At 41.9% G+C, this 14,739-nt stretch overlaps 1 protein-coding gene across 1 annotated transcript in view; it reads left to right on the forward strand.

Moving 5' to 3' along the window:
- Positions 1–5,954: 5,954 nt before the first annotated feature.
- LOC126088591 (LIM/homeobox protein Awh) overlaps positions 5,955–14,739 on the forward strand; it is a 344,709-nt gene continuing 335,924 nt past the window's right edge. Inside the window, exon 1 of the mRNA XM_049906798.1 lies at positions 5,955–6,070. Within this exon, the coding sequence (XP_049762755.1) occupies positions 6,065–6,070 (6 nt within the window). The 5' untranslated portion in view covers positions 5,955–6,064. The remainder of the gene's footprint in view (positions 6,071–14,739) is intronic.

Here is a 14,739-nt window from a genome sequence, read left to right on the forward strand (position 1 = left end):
ATATTATATGGCTTTCCTTATAGCTTACGCACCATTTTACCATCGTGGAACTCTTTTTCCGGGTCGACAAACTCTATTAACGCGTCTTGATTTTGCTTAAGTCTGGCTTCCACTATCTGTCGCAACGTCCTTACCTTTCCGAAAGCCAAATCCAGCATCATACAAAAGATCCTCAATTTTCTTTTCCATTCTTGAGCATATTATTCCTGTAATACGCTATTAAGCTACATTTCCATTAAACCCTAATTCGTCTTGCCGCCCGGTGTGGCCGAGCGGTTCTAGGCGCTTCAGTCTGGAACGGCGCGACCGCTACGGTCGCAGGTTCGAATCCTGCCTCGGGCATGGGTGTGTGTGATGTCCTTAGGTTAGTTAGGTTTAAGTAGTTCTAATTTCTAAGGGACTGATGACCTCAGAAGTTAAGTCCCATAGTGCTCAGAGCCATTTGAACCTAATTCGTCTTGGCACGAGATATTACCCTATGTAGCATAAATTTCTCTTCCAGTGAGAAAAATTATCAATTTGCAGTTCTTGTGGCGTACGGCGTATTTGATATTTGAAATACATAATTGTCTCTTACATGACAACAGTAGGACTGCTTTAAGTCTGCAGCCTTACCTACCGCTGTTTTACCTGACAATGACGATGACTGTGCCTTGCTACCAATATTGCTAGAAGGGGAAATCTTTACTGTGTATTAAGAGTGCGTCGTTCATACAGTTTTTCACGCGTGGCAGATAACCACTATTTATTCCTTCAGTCCTAGTCAACAAACAGTAACTGATGTTTTAAAGAGCGAATTTACACAAACATAGTATTGTGTTTGGTATTACAGTGAATGGTTATTTGAATGAGAATGACACTGAGTCAGATTTTCCTCCGTAAATGTACTCTTTTACCATTTTAATCCACCTTCGGCTTGTCATGTTTTACTATGGGGCTAATGACCTAACTGCTGTACTCACCAGTACCACGAAACATCATCAACCGATTAAGACTTGCGTTCCCTCCTGCCATTTGTGTCACTTTAATAACAGGAGGAGCTTGTTCAGATGCCTGAAGAGGAAGTATACTTGTAATAAGGAAAGATCTGGCAAAGCGCTACATTGTTGGACACTGTCAATAAGGTAGTTAGCCCTTCATGTGAAGAAATGTAAAGATGTGCGCTTCATTAAACGTAAGACGACTAATGAGTCACAACTGGGAGTGACAAAGCATGAGCGTATGAAGCAGAAGGATTACGTAAGTTGAGTTGTAGTTAAGCAAAGGGATTTTGAGAATCTGTAGCTCATCTGGGAAAGAAACTGGTTCTAAAGCACTTGCACGTTTTATGCTGGAAAACTACTCTAGTCTGAGGAATTCATGCCAAATTGGAGTAGCTCGGGACATCGGACACATTTAAGCAAGGACAATTTGAGAGGTCAGACGTTTGTTTCACTCGCTATAGAACGTAATAAATGCTGAAAATCTCAGCTGTTAAGAACCGTCTCATGCAAGAAGACAATTGGATGAGCATAGAAATTTTCGAGAATCGCTTTCCAGGACAGTCCGCCACTGTGGAACTGTTAAGCTCAAGGTTCACGTTGTTGCTTAATGAACAGTATACGAGCGTACGGAATATTCGAATCTTTTGTGACTGGATTGCAGAGGTCCTGGTAAAGAGAAGTAAGCGTGTTACTCTTAACGAAGAGCAATCTTCAGCCGTTAAAGTAACTATACGCGTATCCCGAGGGAATGTTGTAGGACCATTACTTTTCATTTTGTGTAATAACCTAATGACTACCTCGGAAGCTACATTAAGCTGTTCGCAGATGATGCTGTTGTATATCAAGAAATCACAACGCTAGAAAATTGTAGCGAAATGGTGGGATACCTAAAAGGGATCGAGTTTTGAGGCAGAGGTGGGCTATTGACCATCAACATAAGCAAATGTAACATGTTGCGCATAGACAGGCGAAACGACCCATTATTGTGTGATTACATGACTGTAGAACAATAATACTTCCATTAAATATCTGTGATTTGCTTGTGGAGTAATTTAAAGTGGAACGACCACATGAAACTAATCACAGGGAAGGTAGATGCCAGATTGTTAGAATCCTTAAAAAGTGTAGTGCACCCACCATGGACGTAGCTTACAAAACCGTCTGACCGATTCTTAAATACTGCTCGTCAGCCTGGGACTCTTACTAGACTGCATTGGTTGACGAACCATAGAAGATCCGAACTCCAGTGGTAGGCGCTACGAGCCAGACGTCTGTGGTTTACTGTTAAAATTCCGAGAGTGTTCGTTCCCAGAAGAGCCAGCCAATATATTGATTACTCCACATATATCTCGCCAAGCCGAAGGATCGCGAAGATAAAATTAGAGAAATTCGAGCTCTCAAGGAGATCTACCAACGTCGTTCTTCCTGCACTTCGCAACTGCAACAGGAAAAAAATGGTTCAAATGGCTCTGAGCACTATGGGACTTAACATCTAAGATCATCAGTCCCCTAGAACTTAGAACTACTTAAACCTAACTAACCTAAGGACATCACACACATCCATGCCCGAGGCAGGATTCGAACTTGCGACCGTAGCGGTCGCGCAGCTCCAGACTGTAGCGCCTAGAACCGCTCGGCCACACCGGCCGGCGCAACAGGAAAGGACGGGACGTGGGGGTGGGGGGGGGGGGGGTGAGAGTGGTACCCGAAACATCCTCCATCACACACGATAAGGTAGTATGTGAGGCACAGATATAACTTAGATGTCCCTATATGGCCTGGACATTTCTGATTTTTGGAGCTCAGTCCTCTTGTACCCATCGGGTTCTGCCGCGACGCCTAAATGTTCCGGTTTTTAGAAATAAAGTCAAATACACGGTCTTTTGATGTTTCAACATTTAAATTTTTATATTTCTAGCATTGTAAAGTTATCTCTATTTCACTTCAATTTCGTATCCCTAATCTAACATAACGTGTGCCGGGCGGAGTGGCCGAGCGGTTCTAGGCGCTACAGTCTGGAACCGCGCGACCGCTACGGTCGCAGGTTCGAATCCTGCCTCGGGCATGGATGTGTGTGATGTCCTTTGGTGAGTTAGGTTGAAGTAGTTCTAAGTTCTAGGGGACTGATGACTTCAGAAGTTAAGTCCCATAGCGCTCAGAGCCATTTCAACCATTTTTGAACTAAAAGGAGAAGTCCAACAGACTACGACGTCCGATGCACTAAATGTTGCATCGTGTTTACTAATTCTAAGATTGAAATGTATTAGAATTATATAGTAACTATGAAGTGCTTATGTTTTAAATTATGTTTGTTACATTATCATTTGATGCCTGCTACAAAAACCGTTGTACTCTAAGCTTTAATAACATGCTGGATTGATGCGTAAGTGCGTAGCTTTTTTCAATAATATTAATAAGTACAATCGATACCCATAACAGATTCTTTAGCCATTAATAATATATTCTCTTTCACTATTTACAAGTCTGCCTACACTAGAATAACTATTAGATACCGTGACTGTAGAAATATGTTGTTTAGATGCGCATAAATCGTCGGGTCATGTTCGGAACGCATTTTCATCCGGAAAAGAAAATCCTTGAACGTTGTTAGGCAGAGAATGGAAAAGATTAATATCTGAGGGCGCAGTATCAGGTGATTAAGGTGGGTGCGGAATGACTTCACAACCCAACTCCTGTATACTTGATGCATGGTACACATTGTGCTGTCTTACAATATATTTATTCACAACCGGTTTCGACCATTGATCATCTTCACAGTGGAAAAATATTGTGACAAATTCACATAATATGCATGCTATTTAACCAGAAAAGACGCCATAGCTAACTTGCAAACATCAGAAGGAGATACACCACGCCATACTACCGGCTTAAGCAAGCAGAAAACATTGAAAATATGAAACGATGTAGCAGCAGTAAGTGCACTTACTGCTGTTACATGGTTTCATGTTTTCAATGTTTTCTGCTTGCTTAAGCCGATAGGAATGATGAGTGTTATTCATATGCTAATTGATGATGAGCAAGAAGAGATGCACATAAGGCCACCCGCTGATTTTTGTGATTTTTGGCTTGAGGCATGCGGTACCCACGCACCCGATTATGCATGTAAATGTCGCGCGATGGTGGAATGATAACAGTTTGCCGGTTCTCGAGTGCAGTCACGTGGTTCATTCTGGATTAATGCGTTTAAACGATGTTCGTCAATCCTCGAAGGTCATCCTGAACGTTTGGAAACGTCCTCCTTTGTCAAAACGATCCTCCTTAAAACGAGAAAAAAAATTTTAACGCGTTCTATTGAATGGCGTTATTCTCACACACGGCGCAAATGTTTCTGGCTGCCTCTGCTGCTGTCACCCCTCTAATGAACTCAAACAGAAGAATATGTCGGAAACGATCCGATTTGGCACTCCATTTTCTAGTGTCCACAGCTCCACTCAGTATTTCCAAATGACAAAATGACAATATATAATCTCAGACAGCAACAGTGAACTACAAATAGAAAATGACAATCGATAAATAAATCCATAGCAACCAGAATACCAACATGCAATACAAAAATGCTACGAACTTATTCACCAACCGCCAGCCAGAGTGGCCGAGCGGTTCTAGGCGCTACAGTCTGGAACCGCGCGACCGTTACGGTCACAGATTCGAATCCTGCCTAGGGCATGGATGTGTGTGATGTCCTTAGGTTAGTTAGGTTTAAGTAGTTGTTAGTTCTAGGGGACTGATGACCTCAGATGTCAAGCTCCATAGTGCTCAGAGCCATTTGAACCATTATTCACGAACCTAATGTAAAAAATACATTCCGAGTTGTGGGCATTTGTAATATTGGTCCCAACTTCGACTCTCAGAAAATTAGTCCGCTTATCACGCTCTATCCACGTACGAAACCGAAAAATAAACAAACTTATGGTACAAGGAAAAGTGTTGTTTGTCACATACTTTGCAGTGCTCTCAGGAGAGGGGGGTGGTCGAGGTCGTTAGAAATGGGTGCAGAATAAAGAGAAATACTGATAGATGCTTTACTTCTTCGTAGAGGAGGTTATGACGGCATTGCAGGTGCGTAATATAACGACAAAGGCGTACATTTGGTCTTTTCTCGGTTCTTCCGAAAGAATTAATTCTAGCCTACCAGCTGTCTAAGCTCTAACTGTGGAACATCAACCGGATTCCGGGCGAGAAACTCGTTTGCGACTTACCGGTCACTGGCGCACAGTGAGTTGGCGGACGCGAGTGCCGGTATCGCGTTTCGCCTAACGCCAATATTTATGCCCCGGCGGCTGTGATAGCCGGCGTGAATCACGGAGTCGCGGCACGGGGGGTAACCTCGTTACCTGCGGGACAGCGCCGAGCTGACCGCACCGCTGCGCGCGTTCGCTATTTGCTCTGCTATTGCAACAGTGTTTGCCCAAAATTTGACTAGAGTGTTTTGCAAACAGCGGGTAGCGTGTTTGACTCTGTAATTCAATTGCCTTTTACTAACTGCAAGTGTCGGCGCGTGAATGTTTACCCGACTGTTTGCTCGCCGAAACAGTAGGCGGCCCGGGGAACGAGTTTTACAAATGGTACGAGTCCGTGGAGCATTCACCAGCCGGACTGAAACTCGCTTTCGTATAAACCTGCACACTCGATCTTTTTTATCCTAAAAAAAGGAGCCGAAAGGAGAGGAGGAGAATAATAACGTAGCGGGGTAAAAAGGATAAAAAGATCGCAACCGTAGGCGGGTGGGCGTGGGTAATTTTATGTGCCCCGTTGCAGGGACGGCGACCGAGCTAGAAACTCCGCCTCCGGGAGTGAGCCATTGGTCGGAAGGTGGACCAATGGAGACGGCAGACTTGCCGTTCGGCCGTTTCCGCGCCCCGCCTCGGGACTCGCCGAGGAGGATCGATGCCGGGGGAGCAAGTCGGGGGCCGGGTCGGCGGTCGCGCCAGTGCGTCAGTGGCTGCAGAGGGGCCGACACCCGCGTGCTGCGCTGCGCTGCGTCGCGCGTCTGCGGCGGACTCAGACTCGACCACGGCGGACGGCCACACACCCCTGACACGCGCCCTCAGCTGGACACAATGAAGGTCAGTGCCCGCCGCGTCGTCGCACCACAGCTACAAACGTCATTGTTAGTGGAGTCACCTAGCTCGGGTTGCGTGCGTCGAACCACTGTCGTGAAAGTCGCAATAAACGTACGCAAGGGAAAGGACATCATCTTTGGACAGTGCATCAGTGTTATCTTCTATTAATACAGTGATGCTTTCAAATCCCTCGTGTTTTCATAACGCAAATGGTATCCTATTGCTTCGACGTTAACAGAAATTCTCGGTTGCTCATCCCAATTTGGTTCGGTCTTTCTGTACCATCGTAAGTGTGTCTGTTATTTTTATTACAGTTTTGCACAAGTGTGTCTGTTATCTTTGTTACAATTTCGTTTGTACAGCATTCATTCTTGGGTAGTCTGTCATCGCTGTTACCAATGCTTTCTCCTCTTTACAAAATGTAAAATGTCCTTTTTTTGTCGATGGCATTCGAGTCTTTGAACCTTTGTACACATTAGCTTCATAAATCGCAATATTTACGTCTGTATTAAATATATTTTCAAACATGGGTACTGCAGAGCGCGACATCTCAAAGGGTAGTCATACGTTTTTATTGCTGGACGATGGATTTCACACTGCGAAGATTCATCCTAGCGCGCTGGCTTCAAATAGAACGCACCGCTACATCGGCCTTAGATCGTTTTATTGCCTGTCACTGAAAGTTTCATAATTTGTTATAGTATTCGAAATAATATTTTAACGTATCCGTGCCTACATATGCAAGTACACTTACTGCGAATATTTACAGCGTCTTGTTCCTTTATTTTTGCTTCTCTGTTGATCCATATAGTAAAAATGCCACAGCTGTGCAACTAAGATGTTGTTGAAGACATTTTCATCTGTCGGTTCAACAAGTGACACTTTTTTCTTTCAAAAGTTATTGTGAACCTGCTAAAAAGGTTTTAAGGTGCGATTCTGCCTCCGTTGCCTGTTGTTCTAAGGCAACTCTGAAGAATCGCAGAAAGTAGAAACTATTTAAATAATCAGTATTTGGTTGGCTTGTCAGTCAGTCCTGGTTGTAAACATACACAATTTGGATAAATTGAAGTATCTATTTATTCTAGCTGGAGCTGAAAGGTACTTTCAGATCAGATGCAAGACCATTATTTTTACTTTTCTTAGCTGTTCATTAAACTTTTTAAGATAGCTTCGTAATTCACGATTGTTCTAATGAATCTTTCGTGAAGCAGAATGCGATTATTACCGTCTCACCCTTCTCATTTTACCATGTACGCAATGTTAAACAACACACAACAATCGCCTTCGATTTCGTTTCATTTGTATATATTTTTCTGAAGGCTTGCATCCAGATATTTGTCGCCGTTGTTGATACATGTTGTCCCTTAAGCAACAGTGTGTATATTGCAGTGTTTAGTGTATCTGATGATTTCAGATACTTCCATTTCTGTCTTTCGCAGTTTAGACGGCATTTCATTTGTCGTTTCTCCACTTTCACGGGATGTCTATTCTCCTAACTCTCAGAAAATAAGTAACTTCTTGGTTTCCTCGTGAGATTATTCACACAGAATTTCTGTATGTATATTTATCATCAGATGTTTACCAATACATTCTATTTTTAGAGCGAAATATTTGTGTTTTGGTCGAACAGACTGAGAGTTAACATTGTTTTATAGACAGAGATGCTATTCAGAAACTCGAAAATGCGACAAAACGTTATAAATGGTTACGAAAAGTTAACTGTACGATAATCAGGTATTCCTTTCCGTGTAGTTCAAATGAAGGATTGAGCATCATTTAGTAATTTGTTTGCAGTCGCTTTTATTTAATCTCTAAAAATTAAAAATCATAAAAACAAAACGCTAAATTCTGTCCACTCTCGTTAATTATATCTTCACGATGCCCTCTAACATCTACATTGTACGTGACTTCACCTCAGACTATTATTTTACTAGAGGGCATAAGACTGATGTAGGAGCGTCTAGAGAAATCCGCACACGAGAGAAAACTTCGCAGCGCAGTTTATAGGCGTTTTTTTTCGGGTACCGAACTGCGGACTTAACCATAACATTTGCCACTGGCAGCGGAGAAGTTCTAGGTTGTAATCTGTTCTGTGACATTCATGATACCGTTTGGGATAACTCAGCCGTCAGAACTGGAATTTGTTAGCTATGAAGCAAAGTTGTTCATGAACTCTTGCGTCAGTGTTTCATTACAGCCTAAGATACTTCAGTAGATGTTGTATGATCTGCCTATCACATGCAAAGTACATAAACTGAATTATACACGGTGCTAATGACAGTGCAAACTGTATTTCATTTGTGGCAATCTGAAGGGGACTTTGTTCTTTCAGTCACTCAAACACAGTGGGCTTCACGTTTTATTATAACGCACTAAAATGACAATTTCATACCAGAGACATGCAAAATTTTATGAACTCGTTCTGAACAAGATCGACTACATTAAATCCTCCGTCTTACGTTTTACGAGTCTAAGAGATTTCTCGTTATGTTTACTGTGCGTTGCTAAGTTCAGTGTTAACTTTTCATATTATGTAGCAATGAACAGCTACAGATTATCTGCTTTATTACTAGTTTCACTCTTAAGATAAGAGCATCTTCAGATTTTCATTGGCCTAATGGCAACATGTTAAAGGTTCAGTGCTCCATTCAGCACCATCGTTAACACGAAGTTGTGCGAGTTGGAGCTTTGAACCTTTAACGTGTTGTCGTGAGGACAACGAGAGCGAATCTAATAATAGCTCGGATATTCGCGATTTGTGGTGGTTTATCTGTACTTCAGTTTTTAATGGTCACTGTGTTCCACGCAGATGATGGCTGTTTGATAAATTATTTTTTAATTATCATGTGTTTTATCTGTCGTATCATATATATTATGTATTGTTTCACTGCAGAAACTGCAGTGCCAAGGTCTTTTCTCGAAGAAACGTATCACAGACGGTATATTATGTATTGTTTCATTGTAGAAACTGCAGTGCCAAGGTCTTTTCTCGAAGAAACGTATCACAGGCGCGCAGTGTTAAAACTGTGTTTTAACAATTGCTGAGAGATTACAGGTACTGACTGCTTGCAGGTGTGATAATAACCACTACGAAATTACATATTCTAAAAGCAGCTCAAAGGAAAGGATGTGCTGCCACCACGCCAGTATTAAGTTTATGGAATTTATTTGAACTTACTAAAGGAATAATTGTTCTGTGAACATTCCTGCAGTACTATTCTCATGGACACTCCTTCGTTCGGTAGTAGCAATATGCTCAGGCGGCCTTGTGAGCCTCTTCCCAGAATTCTGACAAAATTTCTAAAAACACAGTTTCAAGAATTTTTTAATTCATTGCAAGCATACAACACTCTTCTAATGAGTAAGGGTAAATCACGATGCCATGCTCTTCTAGGAACTGAATCACAGTAATTGCCAATTTATAATCTGTGTAAAGTCTTTGACGCAGCAATATTATCACTTGTTAGTCTTGTTTATGTTCGTGGTTTATGGCTGCGACTTTTGATACTGATAAAAGATCAGATTGCAGAAGATTGTGTGGTTATTTTTCTAGTAGAGCCTACTGGTGTCATGAAGCTACTTTCCTTGATGTTTATCAAACAGTGAAAGCACTATGGATACTCATCTTCGTTTTTGAAGTAGAAAGATCAGCTTTTCTTTTATAGTATTTGCTCTCCCTGAGTCACAAAGACGTGTAAACATTTGCGTGTACATTGTCAAAGAAAATGTTTGGAGGGTAATGGTTCTATTAACCACCGAAACAACTGCTTAACCTTTAGTATCGCTGCATACTGCACTATTTATGGATGCTCGGGCAATGTAATCTACACACCTACAACAACAAGTCGGAAACCATATTTCAAATTTTTCTAAAACACTTTCTCAACTATTTTGTAAACGTATGTCTTTTACAACAAGAATGGCATACATCAAGACATGTGGATCGTACATGACTTCTAGCATGTTGCTACCGCTAAGAAATGTCACAAACGACAGCTCATTGCAGCGACGAGAGGAGAATGCCAGGGGCACGTATTCACCAAAATACTACTCAGTTTAGAGTATTAGACTACATGTAAACTCATTTTCTGGGTATCATTTGTGTACAGTTTTATGCAAAACAGAAACTTCGTCTATGGGCGCTTTGAAAGCCACCAGTTGTCCGAAGAATTGAAATAAATTAATTTATAATTACATACTGTAGGTTAAAAAGTATTTGTGCTCCAGATTATCTAAATCATGAATACATAATTAGGAAGCTGTATTTTCTCTCGTCACCTGATTCTCCGAGTTTTGAATATATGTAGCGTGTCTATGTCAAGTAATGGTTTCGCATTGATATATGCACATTGTTTTCTTTCAGTCCAGTGCATAATTTCCTTACACGTACATTATTAGTTTCTACGAGCCTCGATTTTATCCTCGATATTCTGTTGAAGCTTCTTTAATGAAACAGGGTCAGACCTTTCTTTCTCATTAGTCTGATATTTTGTAGGAATATATTGTGTAGGAACCAAACGCAGAGGAACTTTTCTGAACATTTTTGGGTATTGTTTTGCATAATTATTGCAGCAAGAATCATAGACTACGCCGACAGCAAGAATTTATTGTAAACGATATAATCTGTATCTTGTATATTGTCACCCTTAGATCACAGACGATACCTTTCGCAAGAAATTTTTGGACCTTAACGTCTCCTGCGTTTTCAATGAAGACGTGTCGTCCGAAAATTGTGTGTTCAGCTCGATCGTTTCTCTGCTGTTGCTGAACTGTGTGGTTTGCCTAGCGGGTGACAGAATCTTTTCGGAATAGTGGGGGGTAAATAGTATCTGATGGTAGAGTGTTTACGTTTTCTATATATAAACACTGCAAATTATTGTGTTAAACAAAGGTTTTCATTGTTCTGAATTTTGAGGTTTGCTTCTGTACCAATCACGGATCGAGTGTAGGAATAACGAGTGGTTTTATGCCCCTGTGAGAGCAGTGCTACATTTGTCATCACGCTACCTACAAAAGTCATGCGCAGCCATCTTAAGAAAATCCATAGATTCTCTTCGTTGTGAGGGTTTTCAAGGTAGATCCGCCGCAGATATTACGGTGCTTTACTTGTGTGTCTACCATTTCTGATTTTGCTTATTTTCTGTTACAATCGCCAGTCACTTCAACAGTTAAGTGACTATTCGCGCTTTACGTCTACTGTGATCGTTTCTCTTCAAAGCCCTATACACTGTTCGTCCCAACTACTTTTACACTCACCTATTAATCTCAAGGCTAAAATCTTATATATTTTGACATTCCGTGAACTACTCTTTTTTTTTCATTTTCTTCGCCAAGATTCGATTGCTGGTTTTTGAGCCAGATTAATGTTTTGTAAAAATCTAATTTGATGTACCTGTCAGTTATGTTTCTCAAGTTGCAGTTCAGTGCTGCGTTTATCTCTTTTTCGTTTTACGTACTCTCACGGTGCCTTTCAGGTGGCGGAAGGCTGAGTAATTTGGCCACTCAAATAGACTATTGTTTTTGTGTGTTCGTGTCATAGAATTAAATCTGAATAAACTGTATGCATTCTGTAAGTGCAAAACAGTTGTATTATTACTCAAATTTTCCTTCTGTAGTAGAAAAGAAATGGTTCAAATGGCTCTGAGCACTATGGGACTTAACATTTATGGTCATCAGCCCCCTAGAACTTAGAACTACTTAAACCCAACTAACCTAAGGACATCGATCACATCCATGCCCGAGGCAGGATTCGAACCTGCGACCGCAGCGGTCGCGCGGTTCTGGACTGAAGCACCTACAACCGCTTGCCCACAGCGGCCGGCAGAAAAAGAGAGCTCAACTGAAACTGTGCAAAATGGCCACTTTGGCCGGTAGAAGTGGCCAGAGACAGGGAAAAGGAAAAATAAGACTCAGAATGACGTGGAATCTGGTTTTCTAAGTGTTTTGTTTGGAAATGCAAATGAATTTGTCACTTGCCTCACACCAGACATAGAGAAAATACAAAATATTTCGCTGCAGAGGAGCGCGCGCAGCTATCGCCACAAAACTAGCTGAAAATATCAAATATGCCTCTGTGAATAGTTTTAAATGTTTGCCTCAAAGATGCAGCGATCCCTAAGATAATAAAAAAGACGTGACCACTTTATGCCAGAATTATTTTACTTTTGCTGGTTAAATGACTATCGTACTGAGTGATGTTACGTATTGTAGTAAACCTAGATAGTCATTAGCTTTCACAAATTCTTGATTAATTAACACGCTATGAAGATATATATAGAACGGAATTCCGTGCTGCTCACGCAATAAAATGCGTACAAATTTTTTATTGTTTTCACAAATGTCTCGACATTCGGTAACAAACGGACGCTTAACCCCGCTAGCAGTGCTGTAGGCGTCACCCTATGGGCAGAGGTCAGAGCGGGGTCTGAGTAATTACTGCCCGTGTTTACCAAATAATTGCTTTATCAGTATGCAGGCGGGCCGCGAAGCGTCAACAGAGGGCGCGTCGATGCGGCCGGCGCCGCACGCGGACTGTGCAGTTGGCAGTTGGCGCCTCGGCCGGCCGTGGGAGCCGTCACCCGACACACTCGTCTGCCCAACATCCCCCCCCCCACCCCCTTGCCTTTTTTGTTATAGCCTCCGGAGAGGACGAAATGCTCGCCTATTCCAGCTGACTGTCGGCCGAATACTGACAGCATCTCCATTTCCACCGACAATGCGGTGCAGCGCTGCTCACACAGCTGCGCACTTAGGCCTATTACGAAGCTGTCATTCCGCCCGTTTCTGCATCGTACAAAAGGAGCCCCGAGAAGCCCGTTTGCAGCCCACGTATTGTAGGTGTAGCACAAGACGCGAGTTAGTTCCACCACCTGTTGGTCTTCTTCGCAGTGATTATTATTATTGCGTTCATCACATGGAAATAAGCAGAACGAACGAATTGCAATTCGTTGTACCCAGTCGGAATATATTTCTAGCTGCAGTTAATTTCTTTCTCGAAGAAATACTACAGTGTCGAACAAACAATTACCTCTACCTTTCTAAGTGTTACACACGCCTAATAAGCCACAATTAATTTTCAGTTCTCTCGTTCAATCAATAGTGAGCGGCTCTTCGGGGGAATCATTACAATAATTATACATATTATATCTGCAAAAGGTTGCACGTCTCAAAGTAGTAGTTACGTACTGCTTGTAGCACTCAGCCTTGCTGTGAGTTCTCTGAACACTTTGCATTTATTCGTTCTTTTTTATAACAAAGAAAAGTAAAATGCCGACAAACGCCATATAATCTTCATTGCTTACTAGCTACTAATTACCTTTTCACGCCTACAATGTACTACATTCATTTGTTTCGTCATTGTTGTTTGTTAATTTAAGTGTTTTAAAATAGTTAAACCCCGACGAAGTCTTTGGGACAAAAATAATTATAGTGCGTTTCGTTCCATGTGCAGATACAAACATATTGCACTTTCCTATCTTATTCCTTGAAATTTCGACCGTTTTTTGCAACTCAGTACATTTCGTCAGTGTGGGCTCTTACCTGCAGATTCCGTTCAGAGGTATGCATTGAATTGGTAGACCTCTTGTATAAATGTAGCTTAGCAGAATATTCACTTATAATTTATCAGTGCAGCACAAATGAGGTAAAGAAATAGGACACAGGTGCATTTAACGTGGTCCATTCTTTTATCTGCTCTACTGTGTGTCCATTTGGTAGAGACAGTGCCGAAAATCAAGATAACGAGAGAAAGAAGCTTCCGCGCGTCGATATACTGATGGTAAAACAGTTCTGTGAACTTCACTTGTGAGCAGTACGACTATTAAGTCTGCATAAATATAATATTGCAAACCATCCGTCTGGATACCCGTGCGTGTTAAAGCGCAGCTTCCGGGGTGAGGAGGTGCGCCGGCCGTGGATCGGAACCGGCCCGCGGATTAACGACGACGGACGTTGTGCCCCTCAGCCTGCATGTGGTTTTTGAGTGAACAGCGCACTGTTGCCCAAGTCTCGCCTCAGTCACGCGAATCACAAGCATTTCGACAATTTTCGCTCAGTTTCACATGAGTAACTGTGTTCCGGGGGATAGCGGAGTGGCGACAGGAAGAGCATCCGGCTACCCCTTAAGCTAACAGTGCAAAATCCGTGTAACAAGAATGCCGACACTGCGTCGGCGTGAGATAAAGGCACAAGAAGAAGAAGACGTATAATACAAAACTCCAACGCACCAGCGCTGGTGCGCTCTTATTTTTAGATATCCAGGGTACGCGCTGGCCCAAATCGACAGACGGAGGGTGGAGGCGGTTGCTTTCTAGCTTGCAGATAGTTTGGTTCGCCTTCGTATCTACGAACAGAAATGTATTAATTCTAGTACAAGCGAAAAATATATCTATTCAAAAAAGCAGATAAAAATTCACTTGACGCCTTACTGAGACAATCTCCACTCATTCCAAATTAATAATATAAGTGTAGACCAGATGTGGCTTAAATTCGAAGAAGTAGTATCGGCAGCAATTGAGAGATTTATTCCAAACAAATTAACAAACGACGGAGCTTATCCTCCTTGGTACACAAAACGGGTTACAACACTGTTGCAGAAACAACAAAACAAACATGCCAAATTTAAACAGACACAAAATCCCCAAGATTGGCGATCTTTTACAAAAGCTCGAAAT

Source organism: Schistocerca cancellata, chromosome 1 (assembly GCF_023864275.1).
Source record: "Schistocerca cancellata isolate TAMUIC-IGC-003103 chromosome 1, iqSchCanc2.1, whole genome shotgun sequence".
In the NCBI taxonomy this organism is placed as follows: Eukaryota; Metazoa; Arthropoda; class Insecta; order Orthoptera; family Acrididae; genus Schistocerca; species Schistocerca cancellata.